Source organism: Salvelinus alpinus, chromosome 15 (assembly GCF_045679555.1).
Source record: "Salvelinus alpinus chromosome 15, SLU_Salpinus.1, whole genome shotgun sequence".
Taxonomy (NCBI): Eukaryota; Metazoa; Chordata; class Actinopteri; order Salmoniformes; family Salmonidae; genus Salvelinus; species Salvelinus alpinus.
The window spans coordinates 38,499,540-38,520,362 of NC_092100.1; the positions used below are offsets into that span (position 1 = coordinate 38,499,540).

A 20,823-nucleotide genomic window follows, 5' to 3' on the forward strand; every position below is an offset into this window, starting at 1 on the left:
GGAAACATGTTTATTGAACCCGAGGTAAGTCTTCACGTGATGCTAGAGAATGGAACGTTGTCCACAAAGATTGCTTAATTAAACAGGCTATATGCCTACATAGGACATAAGGAACGTAAACGTGACCTTTTATGGATTTAATGCAACTACCGTTTTTTATGCAAACATGATTAATTGTTAATAATATAAATAATAGCAATTAATACAAATCATAGTTTTTTTGTGTGTGTTATTAGGTTATATAGTTGATATAATCGTAGTATTTGCCTAGTTAGGCCCTTGTAAGTTAGTAAAATAATGTGAGTATAACAACACGGCAGTGAGTGCACACTGAAGCTTACCTCATGACTAAATTGAGAGCCACTTTCCACACCTCCCTAATTAGTGGCATTTATCGAGGAATATGTTAGTCCTGCTGTCAGGATTAACAAGTGTTTGAAGTAAAGAATCTGGCAATGAACCATGTCCTGAAAAATGACAAGATCTTTGGTTATGCTTACAATTCTGAATATGGGTCAGCATCACAATTAATGAACACATATAGCCTGACCAGGTATAGCCATGACAAGCATTACCCCCCCCCCCCCCCCCTTCAACAAAGGAGTTATTCATGGTTTTATTCCACCATTTTTATTCATTCGGCAGTAGATAATTTCTGTCAAGCATAGCTTAGATACAATTTATAATTTGTCACCGGTAATACTCCAAGATCAATTGCTATACTACTAGTTAGCTGTTGAATATAATATTAATGTTCATAATCTTACGTTTCCCAGAACCGATCCTCTCATTAACCTCTGCTAAATCAATGGGTATATCAACACACATTCGCTTTGGTTGATATTTTAAAGTCTCTTGCTCTCCCTCTCTCTCTCCTTTCCTCCCTCCCCACTCTGTCACTGTGTTCCCAGGGATGACGTCAGCCGTATTCAGTGCGACCTCCCCTTATGATTTTTTGGGGTTCAAAACTTTTTAGGCGGTCGTCAAAGACCACTTTGCCCGAGGGAAAAGGAGCGACAAGATTACAGTCTTCTCCCATGGCTTGATAGAGTACTTTCTGCTTATCCGAAATGCATTAGGCTAATTGATAGTCTTCAACATAGCAATTGCAACTCGTGAATGTCGGCTGAGTTGTTCCAATGAATGGATTTACATTGAGATTTTTTTATTTTTTTTTACACTTGTTGATTTCAACAAATTCAATCCGCAGTCAAGTAACAAGATAACTCAACCACAAGACAAGAACAAGGCGGATTACGTCTTTCCAAATAATTCAATTATCCATTGGTGCTATTGTTACAACAGGTTGATCTGGGATCTTCTCATTGAATTGAGTGAAGAGGAAGTAATTGGGGTTTGTACATTACAATATAGCAAACGTTGTTAGCAGTGCACTGCATGGTTCTTCAGTGGGTCTATGGACATGAAAGACGACTTTTGTTGTAGCCAACTGCAGTTTCAGGGCAAACTTGTAACGATGCCTTTTCGTCCATAGATGTGCATCAAAGCAATTATAACTGTATTTTCAACATTCCTTGACATAGTCATGTTTTGCTTATTTGCATGCATAACATGTTTGACCTATGCAGTGCATGCTCGGAAAGTTTCATAAAATATTCAAATAAAATATCCTATTCAAACGCCCATCTTAACTATTAACAAATATTTTACTACACACAAACCTTCAAATCAATGCAACATAAAAGAGTAGCCTATAATTCATGAAACAAACATTTCATTAAAATAATTGACTATTTTTTCACAGTGTGTGCCAAAGTGTTTAGGCAACAATAAACCGTTCGCGTCATAAGAATTCGCAGCAAGGATTTTAGAGGAGTGGAATGGAAGTTATGTGAAAATATTAAACGAAGTTTCAGAACTTCACCACAGGGCTAGAGATGACAGTGCATGACGGTCGCGGCAGCTCATTATCCCGCTCCCATTCATCCGCCCTTTCATTGCGATGCAAACTCTTTGGCAGTGTCGTTTGTCTCCGCATTGTACTTTAGTTGGGAATGCAATGGTTGTCAGGACTCTTATTCAGTTTCAAGATAGTTTATTGATGAGCTCTGACTTTTACCACTTTTCACATTTCAAAGGAAGTCAAGTGTACGCATCCACGACCACGACTTAATTTTATGGTCTGCGCGTTGCGACACTTTCACCCCTCTTTTAGGTTACCCCACCATGCCACAACCCCCCTCGTTTCTTATTCCACGACACGGAATCTGTTCCATTTGAACAAATGATTGGAACACCCCTAGGCGAGACTGGTTCTCCAAGTGTAACCTAAAATGCAGGCAAGGAGGGGTTGCTTTGGAGTGTACTGAGGTGTCAGGCATTCTACAAATGTAGTTCGGGTGTGTGGTCATGACTGCAAAGCATTTGCTTATATTTACGTCCTGTGTTATCTATACTTTAGAAGCCTCGACGCTGCGTCCTGCCTATCATTTGATCCATAGAAAATTAAGAAAGATCATCAGCCTCGGTATTATATTCATTTAGTCGATAGATATTGTTTGTCATTTAGGGGTAAACAACCAAATCTACCAGATGTGATGTCAGAGTCAACAGCAACACGTGCAAGTTTGCGCTTGCTTCAGTGACTGCACTCTGCCCTTTAGGCTGCTGCGTAAAGATTGTAGGCTATGCAAAGCTTTCAAAAGCTATAGCCTAATAAATTCCTTACTGAAATAATTCAGTAAACGGAATCATTCAATTCAGCCTTTAGATGTTTAAAATAAATACACGTTAACGTATCACACTATGCAAATGAGAAAGCGGTGTTCTTTTGGTCTTTATCAGTGAATTATCAGTCATAAACGATCAAAAAATGAAGATGGACTGCAAATGGTTAATGTTGATCCGTTTGAGGTCGGCACGCAGCATGTGTTCACTGCCCGTACGTCCATTTGCAAGTTCAGGTTCATGGTTAGTGTAGGAAATATTGTATGCGTTCCACGACCGTGGAGCCCTGTGAGTTGCACTTGCCCTCCCTTGCCCTCATCCAATAGCATTTTTAAAGGAAATATTCAGTGTATGTGTGTGCGTGTGTGTGTTTGTGTGTGTGTGCGCGCGCGCGTTTATGTGTGTGTGTGTGTGCGCGCGCGCGCGTTTATGTGTGTGTGTGTGTGTTAGAGAAGGAGAAATTAATGTGCATGTGCAGAGTGATTAGTGGGTTTGAAAAGCAAGCTCTGGCTCTGCCCCGTTTCCCGCTCTGGCACCACGAAGTAGGAGGAAGTGTTTCGCTAGAAGATGATGACAGAGGTCAGGCACTGCTAATGGGCCACTGAAGAGGAGTGGAGGCGAGGCACAGACCAGGAACACATACATTAATACACTAGTACCATCACCAATCAGCATAGGTGCGCTACCGTCTCTCTCTCTCTCTCTCTCTCTCTCTCCCTCCCTCTCTCACGAGCGCACATTTTCAGTCTCGCGCAGTCCTGACATCCCATTTTATTGTCAATATCTGCTTCCTTCACAGGGATTTCCATCTCTATTCAAGATCACTTGGAAAATATATACAAGGAAAATTATTCGAGGGGGCTATCCAGCACTGTGGCTCCGTCTCTTTTGCGCTCAGACTTATCAACAAGGGCTTTGGCTGCAGTGTACACACGATGCCTCAAAAAGGTAAGCTCCGATTTCTTGGCACTTAGGACCTACATTTCAGACAGCACACATTATTCACCCAACCATGCGTTCCCCCATCCAAGCTTACACATTACACCATTTTAGAGTGAAAAATAAAATAAGGCTAAGTGTTGAAAAGGCAAATTACAATTAAGTTAATAACTTGCAAGTTTTTGTTCTAATTTAGAAAGAGAATCCGATTGGCTCAAGTTTTCAGTGATGGTTATATCGGCTTTAATGGATGAACTTCGGTACGCAGACTAGTGGCAACCTAATTGGAACATTTCAGTCCGCCTCTTTCTTACTCTGGTATTGCTTGTATGCCGTCGTTGGTTGCGGATAGCTTAATGCTTATTTATGACAGGAAAGAGTAAAAAGTCACGTTATGCCAGTAATCAGTCCAGAGAATGGGGACGCAATGATCCGATGAGCAAGGGTGTCAAGATGAATCATACAGTCAGACTCACCCGGGCACCATCACAAAAAAATGCTCTGTGAACTTTTTCCTAAAGTTCACAAACCCTAACCCTTTTTCATGTATTCAATTACAATTGAAGTAGTCCTACTTACTGAACACAAATGGTAAAGTGGTTTTAACATTTACAGGATATATAGGCCTATGTGAAAACAGTTCAGAAATCCACTCATAATAAATAATACATGATTAAGCTTAGCCTGTAGCTATTTTTCCATCCAAAATAATGATGATGATAATGATTAGAATGAGCGCGTATTAGGCTACTTTTTACATGCTGTAGATAAAACAAGTAGAATAAAATGCAGACAAAGCTCAACATCAAAACCATTGTTTATATTAGAGGTTACTTTTGATTGGGCTATTTATAACATTGGGATATGCATTACGCTTTTGACTCTTCCAGTACAATAGGCCTATTGCTTTATTCTAATTGCCCAAAAAAGATGGTAGCTATTGGTCTAATGGTAGCTATTTAACATGTTATTGTTGCTATATGGAGTTGATCTGCATATAAATGACGGGAATAATATAGGCCTTACAAGTTTGAAGAAGCATGTTCAGTTGAAATTCCAGTAGTTGTGGGTTAAAACGGGCAAAATACAGATGAGGCCCTCGTATTTTGCGGACTGCATCAAATAAATGATATAATTGTAGCTAGACCTGAACAAAAAGCAAACGATTGGCTTTTCATCATCTCATCTTAGTGTACAGTAAGAAAAAAGAAAAAATAATTAGATTTACAGGTAGGCTGCTTTCGGGTTAAGTTCATGCTCAAAACATTTGATTATTTTAGAAATCAATATCAATATAAACTCAGAACCCTTTACTTTGCTTTTCCGACATTTTCCATTGCATCATTACATTTGAAAGCAATTAGCATGAGAAAAATGCAAAGAAATGCTTTGTAGCTACACCTATCTACTTATAAACATCTACAATGACTGAACCAATAGCGCATGTGATTTTTTTACATTTTATTTTTAAGGATTATTAATTGTGAATTGTAATGATGTCTTAGTTGAATTTACACAGTTTCTTTAGAATATTCTCCATTCATAGGAATAACACGTGCTGCACAGCTTGGATGTATAGGCTATTTATTTGTGGATGTACACTGTAAATACACACACAGTCCATCTCCTGTTTAAAAAGGAGGTGATAAAAAGGGAGAAAATCAAAGCTTGGACTATTTCCTTCGTGGCCTCCTTTTCGGCAAATGTTGTGAATGGACTCTATGGCAATTGTCTTTTTCCAATTGAGCACCCTACTGAGCTGTTGAATCTTTAAAAAAAAAAACTTAACCAAACACCAGTAACATAATTATCTCCAGATATTTATAACAATAAATTGCGTTTCTAATTTATAAAAATAAAAAAAAAGCAGAGGGATACGGGCACCGGGTCACGGCAAGCAGCAGTGTAACTGTGGCGGTGTGAGGGGTTTGTTGTTGTGCTGGGCATGGGTGCAGTGGGAGGGGGTTGCTCCCTTCAGCTCTTTGTATTCCTGAGAGTTATTGGTACGGTTAGTACGAGGCTGGGTATATAGTTAGGGAGCCTCAGTTATACTCTCTGGGTTCTGGTGTAGAAGCAGAAAGGACGCCATTGTTGAAATTCTGCAGGCTTTGTTGGAGAGCCTTCACCCCCTTCCCGATGTCACTTTCCAGAGCAGCCAACCGAGGTAGACAGCGTATGTCACTAGACGACTACATCTAAAGACATCTGAACGTATATTACTGACGTTTATAATTGTATGGAAAGGGGATGGACTGAAATGTTCATGGCCAATATAATAACAGTAATATTAGCATGAAGAGCCCTGAACAATTTTGCACCTCTAAATATGCACATTTATTCAGAAATCCTTAATTTTATTTCTTAAAGGTAGCCTACTCTCAATACACCTAAAATACACTTAAAGCTGTTAATATTTAACGTTTTCTCAAATTACTGCAATGCTATTCATCTCATGAAATGAGTTGGAAAATACTGCAGTACGTCTGACTTTATAAAAACGAAAGCTAAGGTGTACTAATAAAATGTTTTGCTTTGTCCATAGGGAGAATATATTAACTAGTGAGAAGCAGATGAGAGAGTCTTTAAATTGTTTTAAGCGGACAGTCCACACTGTTTCCAGGCAAGTTTAAACACTGAATATATATATTCAAAAACCTATAGAACAACAGACGATATTATGCTCTCGTATTATAAAATATGAATGAATAATAGCCTAATGCATCCTGAGTCATTAATGAGTAATAATAGTGCCCACCGTAATTTTCTAATTGCACCAAATCAATGTCTGCGATGTGTATGTCCCCTTTGTATTGTATTAGTCTATTATGATCAGCATGCCAATACTGATCATTGTCATTCTTTTCCCATGACTAATAGAATACTATAACCGGGCCACGTGGGAATCTGGCGTTGCGTCCATGATGCAAAACAGTAAGTTGTGTTTTTTTTCTGAGTAACTAAATGGCACATGCCATTTATGCTGAAGATGTTGGTTTGCATGTTTGTGTAGAATAAGGCCACTACTTTTGGGCTTGTTTAAATTTTCTGAATTAGAAATGATTTATATATGCTCATTCTCATATTTTGTTCCACACAGTGGTCATTCTGTCATTGGACTTTGACTAGTATGCTTCTATTAACCTGTACGTGTAAGAACTGAAATAGAGCCCAATATCTGCAACTGTACTATCATATCAGAGAAGAGGCTAGCAGGAAGTAGAAGCCCTAGAGTATTTTATTTATTGGCCAATTGCACAACTTCCAATGCAGTTGTTTTGACACACACACACACACAGAAAGAAAGAAAGAATATTCTTGATATGATAAAATAGCATTTCAGAAACGCCTGTTGGGGTATGCCAATTTCCGTTGTTCATTATATGCACTAACTGACATTGCATTCATCTTATGGAGAATGTGTAATGTTTATGAAGAGGTTATCCCTTCTATATTACCACAGTGTGGGCTACAATTGTATGCTTTGATGAGACGTTGAGTCTTTTTTTTTTTTTACGAATGCATTGGACCTATAAACGTTAGAGCAGATTTGACATATTTGAGATGTTATTCAGTCATTCATAATGAATCATGTTGTGTGGTTGGCAGAGTGACAATAAAATACATATATTTTCTTTCTTAATGCTGGACAAGAGGTGTATGACATCTGTAACGAAGGTGTGTGGAATAGCTTACCTCTCATTCTCTTAACTGAACGACACGTTTGTGCTGCAAGTGTGCTTTCATATCTATGCCAATACATTATATTGCCTTGGCTTAGCCTTGAACTTCATGTATATTTCCATATCAGGCCTAAAATGTATTACGTTATAGAGGTAGGCTCAGATGGAAGGTGTGACGCTCTACACTTGAAAGACCTCCAACCAAACAAAGCATCTGAATCTAGGTCAGTTTAAGTAGGCCATATGAAATAATTGAGCAGTGATGTGAAGTCCTGTATTCCCTCTCACATTTAAAAACGAAAACCGAGGCCTTCAAAATAAACGCAATAAAGTGTACGAGTTTTTTCTTCGCCCATTCATTTTATTCGAGATTTTTTTTTTTAAAGACCAGACATATTGTGTCTGTTCCTCGCCTTTTAAATTAGTCTACTGGCTACCAAAATATTAGGCCTCGGCTATATATTAGCCTGTAATCAATATTGCATAGGCGTATACCATTATTCATATCTTGTTACATTTTTTAATGTGATGGCGATGTTAAATGGGGTGGTCTTTTGAGCGAAATGCTGAGCAGATATGATTCCGGTGAGGCCTTTAGTTTGTCTGAAGGTCGCGGCTGGCTCTGCAGGCTTTGTGCTAATAACTCCTGGGTGTATATGAAACTGAGCGTCCAAATTGACGCCATATGTTTTCCTATTAATTGACTTGCAATAGAATACAAGGCGCATAATCATTGCCACCCGGCGAGATCGACAGCACTTACCGTTGGGAATTATATAATGATAAAGAATTAGGCCTAACCTTTCTAGTGAAACTTTTATATTGTTATCTCTGTGTGGCAGTGATCAAGTGGATTTATTTGAGCACTATACGGGAGCCGTGTTCAAATCCAATAAATCTTCAATATGCTTTTCCCTGCTGACCTATCAAATGCACAAACACAATTGATTTAATCTAATCCTGGAATTAACCTAAAAAAAATGACATAGCGATGGATTTTCTCTTACAGCAGTCTACTCCTAAGCAAATAGCCTATATTTCCACCCTGATTTTGGCTACAATTTGTGACTTTAGCCCTATGGCAGTAGACAACAAATTCACAAGCACATGTAGCCTAATGTTCTATTTGTAAGGCCTAATATAATATTATAATTGATGTAGGGCCTACCTATTTTTTAATTCGTATTTGAAAACAGTAACAAAACAGATATTAAACAAGGGAGTCTAACGTCTCCAGCAGACTCATAAAAACAGTGTAAATATAGGCTGTGTTGTTTTTTTGCATGAAAAAAACGAATGTCACTTTTTATATATTAAGAGCGACGCGCGCTCCCATCCTTGTGCCCGCGCACAGCCCCCTGGCTACCATAAAAATTAAGCTTCCCTTGAAGGGTAAATGAGTAGGGTCCAATTTAGTCTGAGTGATATCCAAATGCAGACAGCTAGGGTCGTTTTATCATGCTACTATTTGTCGTGATGATGCGATTTTCAAAAGCAGAGCAGTGTCATAAAGTGACATGCCTGCCACAAGTGCTCCAACTGATCTTTTCAATTAGCCTTCCATGCATGATCCAGGGCGACTTCCGCCTATTTCTAGAAATTAAACTCAAACTTGACGTGCAGCTAGCTTTATTTTAAAGACAAATGTCAGCCAGGCTCATCATATTTTCCCACTCTTCTATATTTGGAGCTTATTTATTGCTAAGGAGCTTGTGCTCTTAGAGTCAATTTAACGTGAGGCTTCGAAGGGAAGGGAGCGGAGAACTAGAGCAAACGTAGGCGACTACAGGGAGGCTCCTTTTCCATTTGACTTCAGGTTTGGTCTGGTTTTCTGGGCTATCCTAAGCTGGATTTTGTTAATTGACTCGCATGAAAGTACTTGTTTACACGAGCGTTTATGATGTTTTTGGCTAGTGCAACAAACATCAAGTTGATATACATAGGATTAGGTGATGATTTGTTTGAAGTGTTGACATTATACTGTAATTACTACTTTATAATGCTGTGCAGCAAATAGCATTACGCTATTTGAGCTAAAGCTTTGCAAAGATGCGCAAATCTCGGCTCAGTGGGCTAGATATGTTTTGGTCCAGCTCATACAACACCGCTGAGGCTAATCAATGTTCTGCATGTGTGATTAGAACAATATTGTAGAAGATAATGATATTGCGTGCATATCCGGAAAGCATTTCAAACATCTGACAAATGAACAATGGCAATAATTACACACTACGCTACGCAAAGTCCTGGGTGATTTCCTCTATGTTTGGTGCTGAACGTTCCGTTTTGTTTAGTCTCTTGTTTTCGGCTTGATAACTTTTCTTTTTTTGCATAGTTAACCACTAAACGCTTGCATCGGAGACATCTGTAGTGAAGTGGCTAGCAGTTTTTAATCACAGCTCTTGATTCGTGGCTTAACTAAAGAGAGTGCAACCCCTGTCTCTGCCCAGGTCACAGCGGAGTGAATCAGCTTGGCGGAGTGTTCGTCAACGGCAGACCCCTGCCCGACTCAACCAGACAGAAAATAGTCGAGCTTGCTCACAGTGGCGCGCGGCCGTGCGATATATCCAGGATTCTGCAGGTGATAACACTGCATTCTTCTCTCTGTCTGCATCAGTAAAACGCTTTAGAATAACATTTGCCTTGTGTGATTTGTATTTGGAATATACAACTAAATGCACAACCAACTATTGTTATTTCAAACCGTTTTAAGTTGCAGTTTTGATTTTGGATGGTGAATTACGAATTATGGTTTGTGGTGATGCCAGGATAGGTTAGGACACAACCTGCAAACATATCCATCCAAAGTAGAGATCCGCTATCAGATGCATTTCAACAAAGTGCAAGTAAAATTACCGTATACCATTCAAGGTATATTTCTTGTGTTATAGACCCATGGTGATGCAAAAGTCCAAGTGCTGGACAATGAAAACGTAAGCTTAACAATGTTTGTAGTATACACATATATTACACATTAGTCTTGAATAATGTATGTGATTTGTGTCTATTGTTTTCTATTTAGGTGTCAAACGGCTGTGTGAGTAAGATTCTGGGCAGATACTATGAAACTGGCTCCATCAGACCAAGGGCGATCGGGGGTAGCAAACCAAGAGTAGCAACTCCCGAGGTGGTCGGAAAAATTGCCATATACAAGAGGGAGTGCCCGTCAATCTTCGCGTGGGAAATTCGTGACAGACTGCTTTCAGAGGGGGTCTGCACAAACGATAATATACCCAGTGTAAGTTCATTGAGTGTAAGTTACTACTCATACCATTTTATACGCATTAAAAAATGAACTGAGTTAAATTACAATGAACAACTGACCTTAATATTGGTTATGATTATGCACCTGTTTCAGAACAATTACGCATTGCGATTGACGACATACATTTAGTTGATATTTTGTTTATTTCCCATTTTGATACCGAGTTTCTTACCCAAATACATATTGTGAATGTGAGGGTATGCATGCAATTATGTGACAGATCACTTACAAGCCAATGTGCCGTCACAATCAAGGGAAACGCGTTTAATTAATGTCAAGCATTTTGGGTTTGTCTTTCAGGTGTCATCGATAAACAGAGTACTGCGCAACCTGGCTAGCGAAAAGCAACAGATGGGCGCAGATGGCATGTATGAGAAGTTGAGAATGCTGAACGGTCAGACTGGGACGTGGGGAACCCGGCCGGGCTGGTACCCCGGAACCTCAGTGCCAGGACAGCCCAACGCAGGTAGGAAAATCACTGGATTTGGCGTAAGGAGCGAGAATGTCTTTATTATGTCATTTTATAACGAAAAAGTGTTATTATTAGGTATTTTTTTAATTATCATTATAATTATTATTGTTGTTGTTGTCGTATATCATCATATCAGGCCTAATATTACTGTCATTATTATTATTACAAAAAATAAACAAAATAATATTTCCTTTTTATTTTATTGTTACAGCCTTATTAGACTACATTATTGAATGTAGCAGGGGAATAATATACTTTTTTTGTTGAACATCTTAGAGGATATCAAAGTTCAGCTGATGTTGTTTGTCACTAATGCATCGGCTTTATTAGTCTTATTTGACCTATGCGTGGAACTGAAATTCATCTGCTGTTCTATAGGCCTGTGCCATGCCCCGAAAATGATTCCAAGATTAGGCTACTTGGTATGATTCGACAAATTATTAACTTGCAAATTGTCGACATGTTTTTCGACAAAGTTTTTTTTTTTACAATATGGTTGTAATTTCACGATTTAGTCTGCACGATTGATGCATTTCTAGGCCCATACTGTAGGCCTATTTCTGGATGAGTTTGTCAATAAGTCCACATTTTCCCCATCCAACCTGCTTTAAGATGAACAAATTTGAAGCAGTGTGCGGTAGGCCTATCTGTACAAAGGATGTTTCTGTCACACTCAAGAATTTGTTATGGGAACAGTTCTGTCGCTATGTAATTGCTCATTAGAGAACGTTTTGTTTCTCATTAAGGCGACATGAATAAGCGTCTAGTTGGAGGAGACAGCTGTAGAAATGTTCCACGGGAGACCCATGGACACGATATGGCACAACTTGCCAATTAGACACGTCAGTTTTAAGAGAACTAAACAATAAAGGATGGACACTATTGAAATACAAATAACAGTTTTTTTGTTCTTCATAATATCTGCGTTTTTTTGTTGTTGTTAACTACACCTGTCTCGAATGAGGAATCCCCAACAAATACATTTAGGTGAAAGGTGACCAAGTGCCAATAGTAACACATATATATTTTTATAGCAATTATTATTATTATTAAGTATTATTATTATTCATTTGGGGCGGCAGGTAGTCTAGTGGTTAGGCCAGTAACCGAAAGGTTGCTGGATCGAATCCCAGAGCTGACAAGGTAAAAATCCGTCGTTCTTCTCCTGAACAAGGCTGTTCACCGGTAGGCGGTCATTGTAAATAAGAATTTGTTCTTAACTGAATTACCTAGTTAAATAAAGGTGAAATAAAAAATAAGTAGGCCCTAGTGTTATTATAATAGTATCCTAATTCTCTAATTATAGACTATTAAGGTTGTTATAAATGAATAATCACGATGATAAGAAGTGCTTCTGCTGTTGTCGTTTGTACTTTGAATGTATCTCTGTTATCCTGTCTATTCAAAATATGCCCAAAATGTGTGTGTGAACACCACAGCCAGCTATACCAACATCGTATGTTCACTTATGTTCTGCCATAAGTGTCTATACTTCCATGGAGTGCGATTTCAGGGAAATTAAGAATCCATTACTCCGGAAGCATACGGCAGGGTGAGGTCTCAGAGGGGGAGAAATATGGTCTCAATCTGATAAACGCCACGCAACAGTGAATAAAATAGTGGATTCATCGGAGTGACAGGGCCCAAAGAGAGACAACTCTTTCATAAGTAGAGGGTGAAAGCTCTCGCTTGCGATTTCGTGTTTTTAGAGATCAACGTGACAGTTTTTCTTATCTTTTTTTCTTTATAGAGGGCTAAAGCTGTCTATGGGGTTTAGCCACTTTCTCTTTCAGGGGGTCCCAGAATGTTTTTAGTTTCTATTGCTGAAAGATGCCGCAGTTGGTTCTCTATCTTTTGGCTTGTTTTACGCCTGACTGATTGCGACACGTGATACTAAGGAATGGTTTTATTTCCCAGCGCCTTTTATTAATGAAAACAAATCCCAAATCTAGCGACAGTTGGTCTGACTGAGGGATAATAGAACGCTCATTCACTCCTTTTTTTTTGACGGATTAGCCTCCAAAACTATAGCGCACTGGTCACTGATAATCTTTCTCTTTGGACACAACAGGGACATTTAAAGGGGATAACTTTAATCTTCGCGTATGTTTATAATAATCTAATAAGACACCTTGTTCTGAATAATGCATTTGGTTTTGAAACAACGAACCTGTCAGAAGAGCATCGGCATAACTTCAGAGCAGAGGGAATAAGCTAGCCACGTATGATGGTGGGTCTCTGCTGATGTATAGTTGTTCAAACGTAGCTTCACCTATATTAGTGAGCATACCAATACAGATTAAGAATAGGTATACTGAGCAACCTGCCCGTGCATGTAGAAAAAACACGAACTGTGAAATGGTAATCAGTCACACAATAAACTGCCAAAGCAGATGTATCTAGGCCTACATACATAGGTATACCGTTTGCCACGTAGGCATAATGGAATGGGTAAAAGGTATGCTGAATAAAGTGTCTAACAACGCCACTGACTGAGGCCCCTCAACTCACAGTTGGTTTCTCTGTCGCCTTTATGTAACAAACACTGTCTGAGCATAGAGATGTCTCATTCAATGTGTGCAGGTTTTTTCTTCTTCTTCCATGGCCAAAAGAAGCCATAAATCTGAACTGGCGTTGAACAGGGCATCCTAGGAGACAGTGATTAATGATAGTACTGCATAAAGGTTAACATACTGAGCTGAAAAGTCTGTTGACTGGAATCCTCCATACAATGAGGGACACTGCGAGCCTCGAGAGAATCCTTTTGTGGCCTCCAATTGTGTCCTCAAAATTCTGCCCACGAAAGTTTGCCAACCCCTCCACAGACCATGAATTTAATAGTTCCCCTTACTCTCCTGGTATTGTGTGGTCGTGAAAAACGGTTTTTATTCAAGTGTTGGGGTTTATTTCAACGGGTGTACAAACGCCCATGTGGAAAAATGTTACATTTTAAAAGGATGGTTTGGATTTTAAAGCATTTCATGGAATCTGAATAGGTTCTACCATGTTGTCTTATATTTCATGACGACAAGCATTGCTACATGGTCAGAAAAGATCTAAGCCAAAAATAATAATTTCCCCCAACATTGTATCGCCATTTTCTATAGCCTGATGTAACTAATAATATCTGGTCAAAATAACACAATGAATTGTCAAACCCAGTCAATACCAGTTGGAAGAAGCAGAGAACGCAACAAGTCTCAACATTTCATATATTATAAGATAATGTTTTAGGCACAGGCGGGTTAGGCCTCATTAAACTCCATGCAACGCTAAAGAGACTCCAATGCAAGAAAATGAAATAATTGCGCTAACAACAGGTGCACCTCCTGCTATGCATGAAAGCTGAACAAAGAGTGATCGTTTGTATTGATTGATTGATTATTTATTTTTCAGATGGTTGCCCACAGTCAGACGGCGGAGGTGAGAACACTAATTCAATAAGTTCGAATGGAGAAGACTCGGATGAGACCCAAATGAGACTTCAGCTGAAAAGAAAATTGCAAAGGAACCGCACTTCGTTCACACAAGAACAGATAGAAGCGCTTGAGAAAGGTAAATTATACCGCCACTGTCACGTGTTCTCGTCCAACTGTCGGCCAAATAATCTCATTAATGAGCTGGTGATACTAAATGAGTATATTTTAAGCATAATTAAGGCATCAAGACTGACTCATAACTAGGCCTATTCGTTTGGAACATTACCACATATTGCTGTTTTCATTGGCATACTTTGAACTGTTTCACTGCAAATTAGATTTTTTCCCCAAAACTGTAATAGTCTGAATGCTTTTGTAGGCATATTTGATGTATATCACATTTAATTACTTCCATTCTAGTTCTAACTAATGTATATATTTTTTCAGAGTTTGAAAGAACTCACTATCCAGATGTTTTCGCAAGGGAAAGACTTGCTGCAAAAATTGACCTCCCAGAGGCCAGAATACAGGTACCTCTCCTTCTGCCTATTAATATCACCTTGAATGTAGGGATATTGTAATCACATTCAAAGAAGTGACCCATCCAACACTAACCATTGCAACATGAATGTGGTTTCAGGTGTGGTTTTCAAATAGAAGGGCAAAGTGGAGGAGGGAGGAGAAACTCCGGAATCAACGGCGGCAAGCCAGTAACTCCTCCAGTCACATCCCTATCAGCAGCAGTTTCAGCACCAGTGTCTACCAGCCCATCCCACAGCCCACGACACCAGGTTGGAGTCAGTGATCTTTCTCTTTAACAAAACCTTTTATTACATCATGTGCATTCCATCTTAATATATTGTTGTAGGATCCATTTATGGGATTTTAGAACTGTAGCCTCATCAGCATGTAAAACAAAAAAAATGTGTACAAATGTGGGTGATAGTCAGGAGTGCCACACAATCCATTCTATGTTCCTGCAAATCAATGTTGCAAATGGCAATCAGGTGCTGACTGGTCTCTAAAATAAATGTATATATCCTACCCCTGCAGTATCGTTCTCGTCAGGATCCATGTTGGGAAGACCAGACACAGCCCTTACAAACACGTACAGTGCCCTGCCACCTATGCCAAGCTTCACCATGGCCAACAACCTGCCTATGCAAGTAAGTACATCACCGTCAGATCCAATAATAAATGTAGCATTTTGGTGTTTTTTTCCCTAATGACTTTGCATAGCATCCAAGTTATTTACCACAATAAATGTAAACCTATACAAAGTATACATACATGTCACAAGTGAATGCTAAGAACTGGCAATGCTGTAGTAAATACTATGTTGAATTTGTAAAGTAAATATGATAGTGCATTATTTACGTTCCCATGGCTTAGTGTGGCCCATCCCTTAGTTGTTGGGACCATAGATATGAGATGCTGCTAGGTGACAGGTGAATCTGACTGTCATGTGTGCTGTTTACCCCCCAGGCTCCTGTGCCCAGCCAGACCTCTTACTCCTGCATGCTGCCCACCAGTCCCTCAGTCAACGGGCGGAGCTACGACACGTACACCCCTCCTCATATGCAGGCACATATGAACAGCCAGTCAATGGCAGGCTCAGGAGGCAACTCAACAGGTAGGCAGAGAAACGGGTCATGACAAAATAAACAAAATCCAAGACATTACGAATCACCATTTGCGAACATGAGTAGGTATACATGGTGCCTGAACTGATTCACCGCTCTGTGTTTGTTGTGTCAGGTCTCATCTCTCCTGGAGTATCTGTTCCTGTCCAAGTGCCAGGCAGTGAAGCAGACATGTCCCAGTACTGGCCCAGGCTACAGTAGAGACACGACTACCGTCAACGTGTGACTCCTCGGATATTGTCTTGAAAGAAGAGGCTGTCCAGCAGTATTTAATTACAGACAAGAGAAAATAGACTCTAAAAGACACTATTTCGTACTGGGATTGTGCCATTCTCTATCATTCTTTGGAGGCAAAGACTTGAAAAAGAAAAAAAGAGAAAGGACTTCTGTAAAGTGCCCGGTGTAACATCCTTAATGGGGGGAAAAAATATCTCTATTCTCCGTTTCCAACTTATGTCATTTTTGGTGTATTTGTGTATGGCCATTTGTATGTCATAATGAAAAAACAACAGTGTGGATGGACTGTGAAACTGAGTTGTTCCTTGCTTCTGCTGAGAAGAAGATCATTTGTGAAGAATTTTCTGCCATGAATAGTTTTTGTCAACATATATCAAGAAGCTCTCCCAGTCTGTGTACAGAATGTGGACTCTGGTGAAACAAGTTTGTATCATTCAAAGGCAGAGCTGGACCAGCAGGTACCAGCTGGGTACGAGAAGTCCATTTCTCTGTTCTTTTCTTTTCCAAAGCTTTCTGGCAGAATCATTGTAAATGGAAAGCATTAACCGCTAAAAAAGAGGTGAAAAAAACTTTTGGTAGCAAAAAACTGTAGATTGTGTCTTCGATATAATTCAGTTTGTTATGTCGAAATGTAAGTATTGGTCTTCCCTAGCAGTCTCCCGGACACAATTTCTATAATAAAGTTAATTTCATTTATATTTCTCTGAATATTCTATTTATGTTTTATACACATTTTCAAGTAATTTCATTCAATTGGGTACAAGTTCTTTGTTATAGTTGTAGTTAAGAGTTTTACTTTATCCTGTCTTACTAAAACCTTTCACTGCAACAATGCATAGTAGCGCAAGGCCTGCAAGAGTTTAAAGCCTTTTGAGGTTTGCATCTATTCATGTCTGAATTAACCATTGTTGACTGTACAAACAGACCAAAGCCTTTGTATATAATTTATGACACAACCTCCATTTCCTTTTGTAGTCTTCTGTTGCCAATTTTGTAAAGATTTTGGTGACTTTTACGTAGGCACAGTGTTTTAAATGTTAGTTTATCAGCTAGTATTTCACTTATGAGCGAAAACCAGACATGTCCTTATAGTGGGTTGACCAGACCTTTGCTTGTCAGCGCTTTTATTTGTCTGACATGAGAGGATGATGAAAGTTACTTTTCTCGAAAAGTTTTGGTCTACGACCCCCACAAGCTTCATGAGAGTCGCCTGAAGTCGGTGACGCTGACGTACCAACTCCAAACAGGTCTTCTCACAAAATCGCCTGTCTAGTCTGAACGGTTTGAGGTAGAAACTATTAGGACCCCACTACCGAAAGCTGAGATTCACACGAACACGGAAATGTCGTGCTCTACGACCCACACAAGCCCATTGCTGGGTGGTGAAAATGAACAAAAGTGAATGAGGGGTAGAATGTTCCAAAAACAAAGGGGTAAATATGGGTCTAAAAATAGCTAAACGATCCATGGTATGACCATCTGAAAACAATTCCACATGTTAGCTTAGTAGAACATCCCCCCTAAGGCTTAGACTCAAGAGGGTTAACTAGTAACAAAACATTTATTTAAAAAATAGGTCTCCAAATTATTGGCACCCCTGTTTTGAATACTCCGGCACCCTCCCCTTGCGAGGATAATGGCACTGAGCTTTTTAAAATATATATTTTATGAGATTGGAGAACACATTGTGAGGGATCTTAGACCATTGCGCCATACACAATCTTTCCAGATGCTTATTATCCTACTTTCTGTGCTTATGGACTGCCCTCTTCAATTCAAACCACAGGCTTTCAATGGGGTTCAAGTCCGGAGACTGAGATGGCCATTGCAAAATGTTGATTTTGTGATCAATGAAGCATTTCTTAGTGGATTTTGATGTGTGCTTGCCGTTATTGTCTTGCTGGATGATCGATCCACTTGCGGCCAAGTTTCAAACTCCTGGCAAAGCCAACCAGGTTTCTGGCTAAAATGTTTTGGTACTTGGTAAAGTTCATGATGCCGTTGACCTAACAAAGGCCCCAGGACCAGTGGAAGCAATACAGCGCCATAACAACAATGATCCACCACCATATTTTACAGTAGGTATGAGGTTATTTTCTGCATATGCATCCTTCTTTCAATGCCAAACCCACCACTGGTGTGCGTGGCCAAAGAGCTTTATGTCGTCTGACCATTGCACTGGTTCCATTCCAAGTGCCAATGCCATTTAGCAAACTAAAGGCGTTTACACTTGTTGGTTTCACTCGATAAAACCTTTTTTCTGGCAACCATTTTAAAGAGTCTCATTGTAGATTTTGAGACTTGGTGACCCGAAGATGTGACCAAGTTCTGTATTTCTACAACTTTGGCCCATGGATTTGTCTTTGCTTCCTGTACCATCTTCCTCACTGTGAGGGGAGACAAGATACATTTGCGTCCAATAGCAGACAAGTTTACCACTGTTCCAGTGGTTTTTCATCTTCTTAATTGTTGCCCTAATAGTGGTAAGTGGTATATATATACATATATACCACTTGTCCCGTGTGGCTCAGTTGGTAGAGCATGGCGCTTGCAACGCCAGGGTTGTGGGTTCATTCCCCACGGGGGGACCAGGATGAATATGTATGAACTTTCCAATTTGTAAGTCGCTCTGGATAAGAGCGTCTGCTAAATGACTTAAATGTAAATATATATATATATATATTATTTTTTGGTATTTTTTGGTACCCATTGCCTGGTACTCATTTCCTGACTTATGAAGGTCAACAACCATTTGTTTCTTTTCCTTTGTGAGCTCTCTGCCATTTCCCATGGTGATGAAGGACAAAGGGATTTTACATGTGTAAAGCCATAAACTGAGCTTAATTTAAAATAATGAACATATTAATGCAGATTACATTTTGTTTGATTTTATCTGTAATAATCTTTAGGGGTGGCAATAATTTTGACACATCTTTTTGAGAAGAAAATGGCATTACTTGTTAACTAAAATGTATTTCTCTGAACAATTGTATTAGTATAAAATCAGATAATTTCCCCAATTATTTTTAGCATGCAATACGCTGAGCATTTTGTATTATTTGTTTTATACAGTCTTGTTTTGCTCATCTTTATCAAGAGTGCCAATCATTTTGGAGGTGACTGTAGCAATTTAAGAGTTCATTTCCAAAAAGCTATATATACCAACTTTTCACATTTGTGTTTTTTCATCAAAATTGATTGCTTATGGGTACCTTCATATGTGTGTAAATGTTACTGTTCTCAGATTTTTAATTCATAGATTTTAGATGTGTATGAAAATGTTTGTTTTTTTGCAAAACACTATATATACATTGTTTAGCTGGAATGGAATTTTCATATCCTGTATATTTGACTGTGATATGTGGTTGTCTCACCTAGCTATCTTAAGATGAATGCACATTCTTTAAGCCGCTCTGGATAAGAGCATCTGCTAAATTACTCAAATGTCAAATGTAAATGTTTTACATACAGATCTCATACTACTGTATTTAATTATAATTTGTATTTTTTTTTTTTATATTGATGTCACAAATGTATCATTTGTACATTTCTTTATTAAAAAATGTACGTATTTGTTACATTTGACTGTGTAAAACCAAGCAGTACTACTTATTTCTCTGAGTGTAACCAGGTTTCCATCCAAACGTTTTATGTGACAAAAATTGTCACGACAGGCCTGTTGGAAACAGCCAATTTGTTGGTAAACCTTCCAAATGTCGACAAAGCAAGATGATATCTTTAACCATCACACTAAAGTATACTTGCAGTCACGCAGTGATACGTTGTGTGGTCCTCCCACTACAACTCAGGAAAGCATACAATTTATTAGGCCACAAATTAAATAAATGATGATGAACTGAAAGTGCACATGATGAGCTTGATGCTCCTTTCCAATACCTATTGAGGGTCTTATTCTGGTGACACGATGATCAATACTTGGCTGCCGTTTGACAAATAAAAAAAATCTTGCTCTCATGTTTATAACAATCTGATCCTGTAGGTAGCATATCTGCATATTTGCGAACTGTTGGCTAGAGCGCACGTGCCAAGACAAGAGTGGGCACATTCACTATACAATGCACATTTTTTTTATGTCAAAACCAACAATAGAGTTGACAATGCGATGGAAAACTATTTAACTTCTATTTTTTATTCGGTACATGGGAATTTAACAGCAAAAGTTATTTTTATATGCACTACATCATCACCCACAGCCTTTTATCTGCAACAAGTCTATTTGTTGGATACATCTTTCGTGGGAAAATGCAGATTTTGGAATATTTGCATGAAGATCTGGCGCTAATTGGATGGAAACCTAGCTTGTGAGGTGGATATAAGGCATTTTTAAGTTATTTTATTTGTGTCTCTGAAATGAAACAATCAAGTGATAGATTTTAAACAAACACATCTGTCACTGAATCATGCCATGATTAGATAGTGAAAAAACACACCAATCTCTTTCATAATTTCTAATAACAAT

At 38.9% G+C, this 20,823-nt stretch overlaps 1 protein-coding gene across 19 annotated transcripts; it reads left to right on the forward strand.

Moving 5' to 3' along the window:
* The first annotated feature begins 988 nt into the window (after positions 1 to 988).
* LOC139540026 (paired box protein Pax-6) lies at positions 989 to 17,041 on the forward strand. Of its 19 annotated transcripts, none has more exons than XM_071343524.1 (15): positions 989 to 1,354; positions 3,232 to 3,365; positions 3,488 to 3,636; positions 6,505 to 6,558; positions 7,273 to 7,302; positions 9,758 to 9,888; positions 10,199 to 10,240; positions 10,330 to 10,560; positions 10,873 to 11,038; positions 14,441 to 14,599; positions 14,911 to 14,993; positions 15,104 to 15,260; positions 15,517 to 15,629; positions 15,949 to 16,096; positions 16,222 to 17,041. In XM_071343524.1, the coding sequence occupies exons 3-15, from the start codon at positions 3,624 to 3,626 to the stop codon at positions 16,305 to 16,307; spliced, it is 1,413 nt and encodes a 470-aa protein (XP_071199625.1). In that variant the 5' UTR covers positions 989 to 1,354; positions 3,232 to 3,365; positions 3,488 to 3,623; the 3' UTR covers positions 16,308 to 17,041. The 19 variants fall into 19 exon arrangements, with proteins under 19 accessions (XP_071199625.1, XP_071199626.1, XP_071199637.1 ...); XM_071343536.1 differs by lacking the exon at positions 989 to 1,354 and adding an exon at positions 6,170 to 6,247 and having other exon boundaries at positions 2,632 to 3,365; XM_071343537.1 differs by lacking the exon at positions 989 to 1,354 and adding an exon at positions 6,170 to 6,247 and having other exon boundaries at positions 2,634 to 3,365; positions 7,279 to 7,302.
* Positions 17,042 to 20,823: the final 3,782 nt, after the last annotated feature.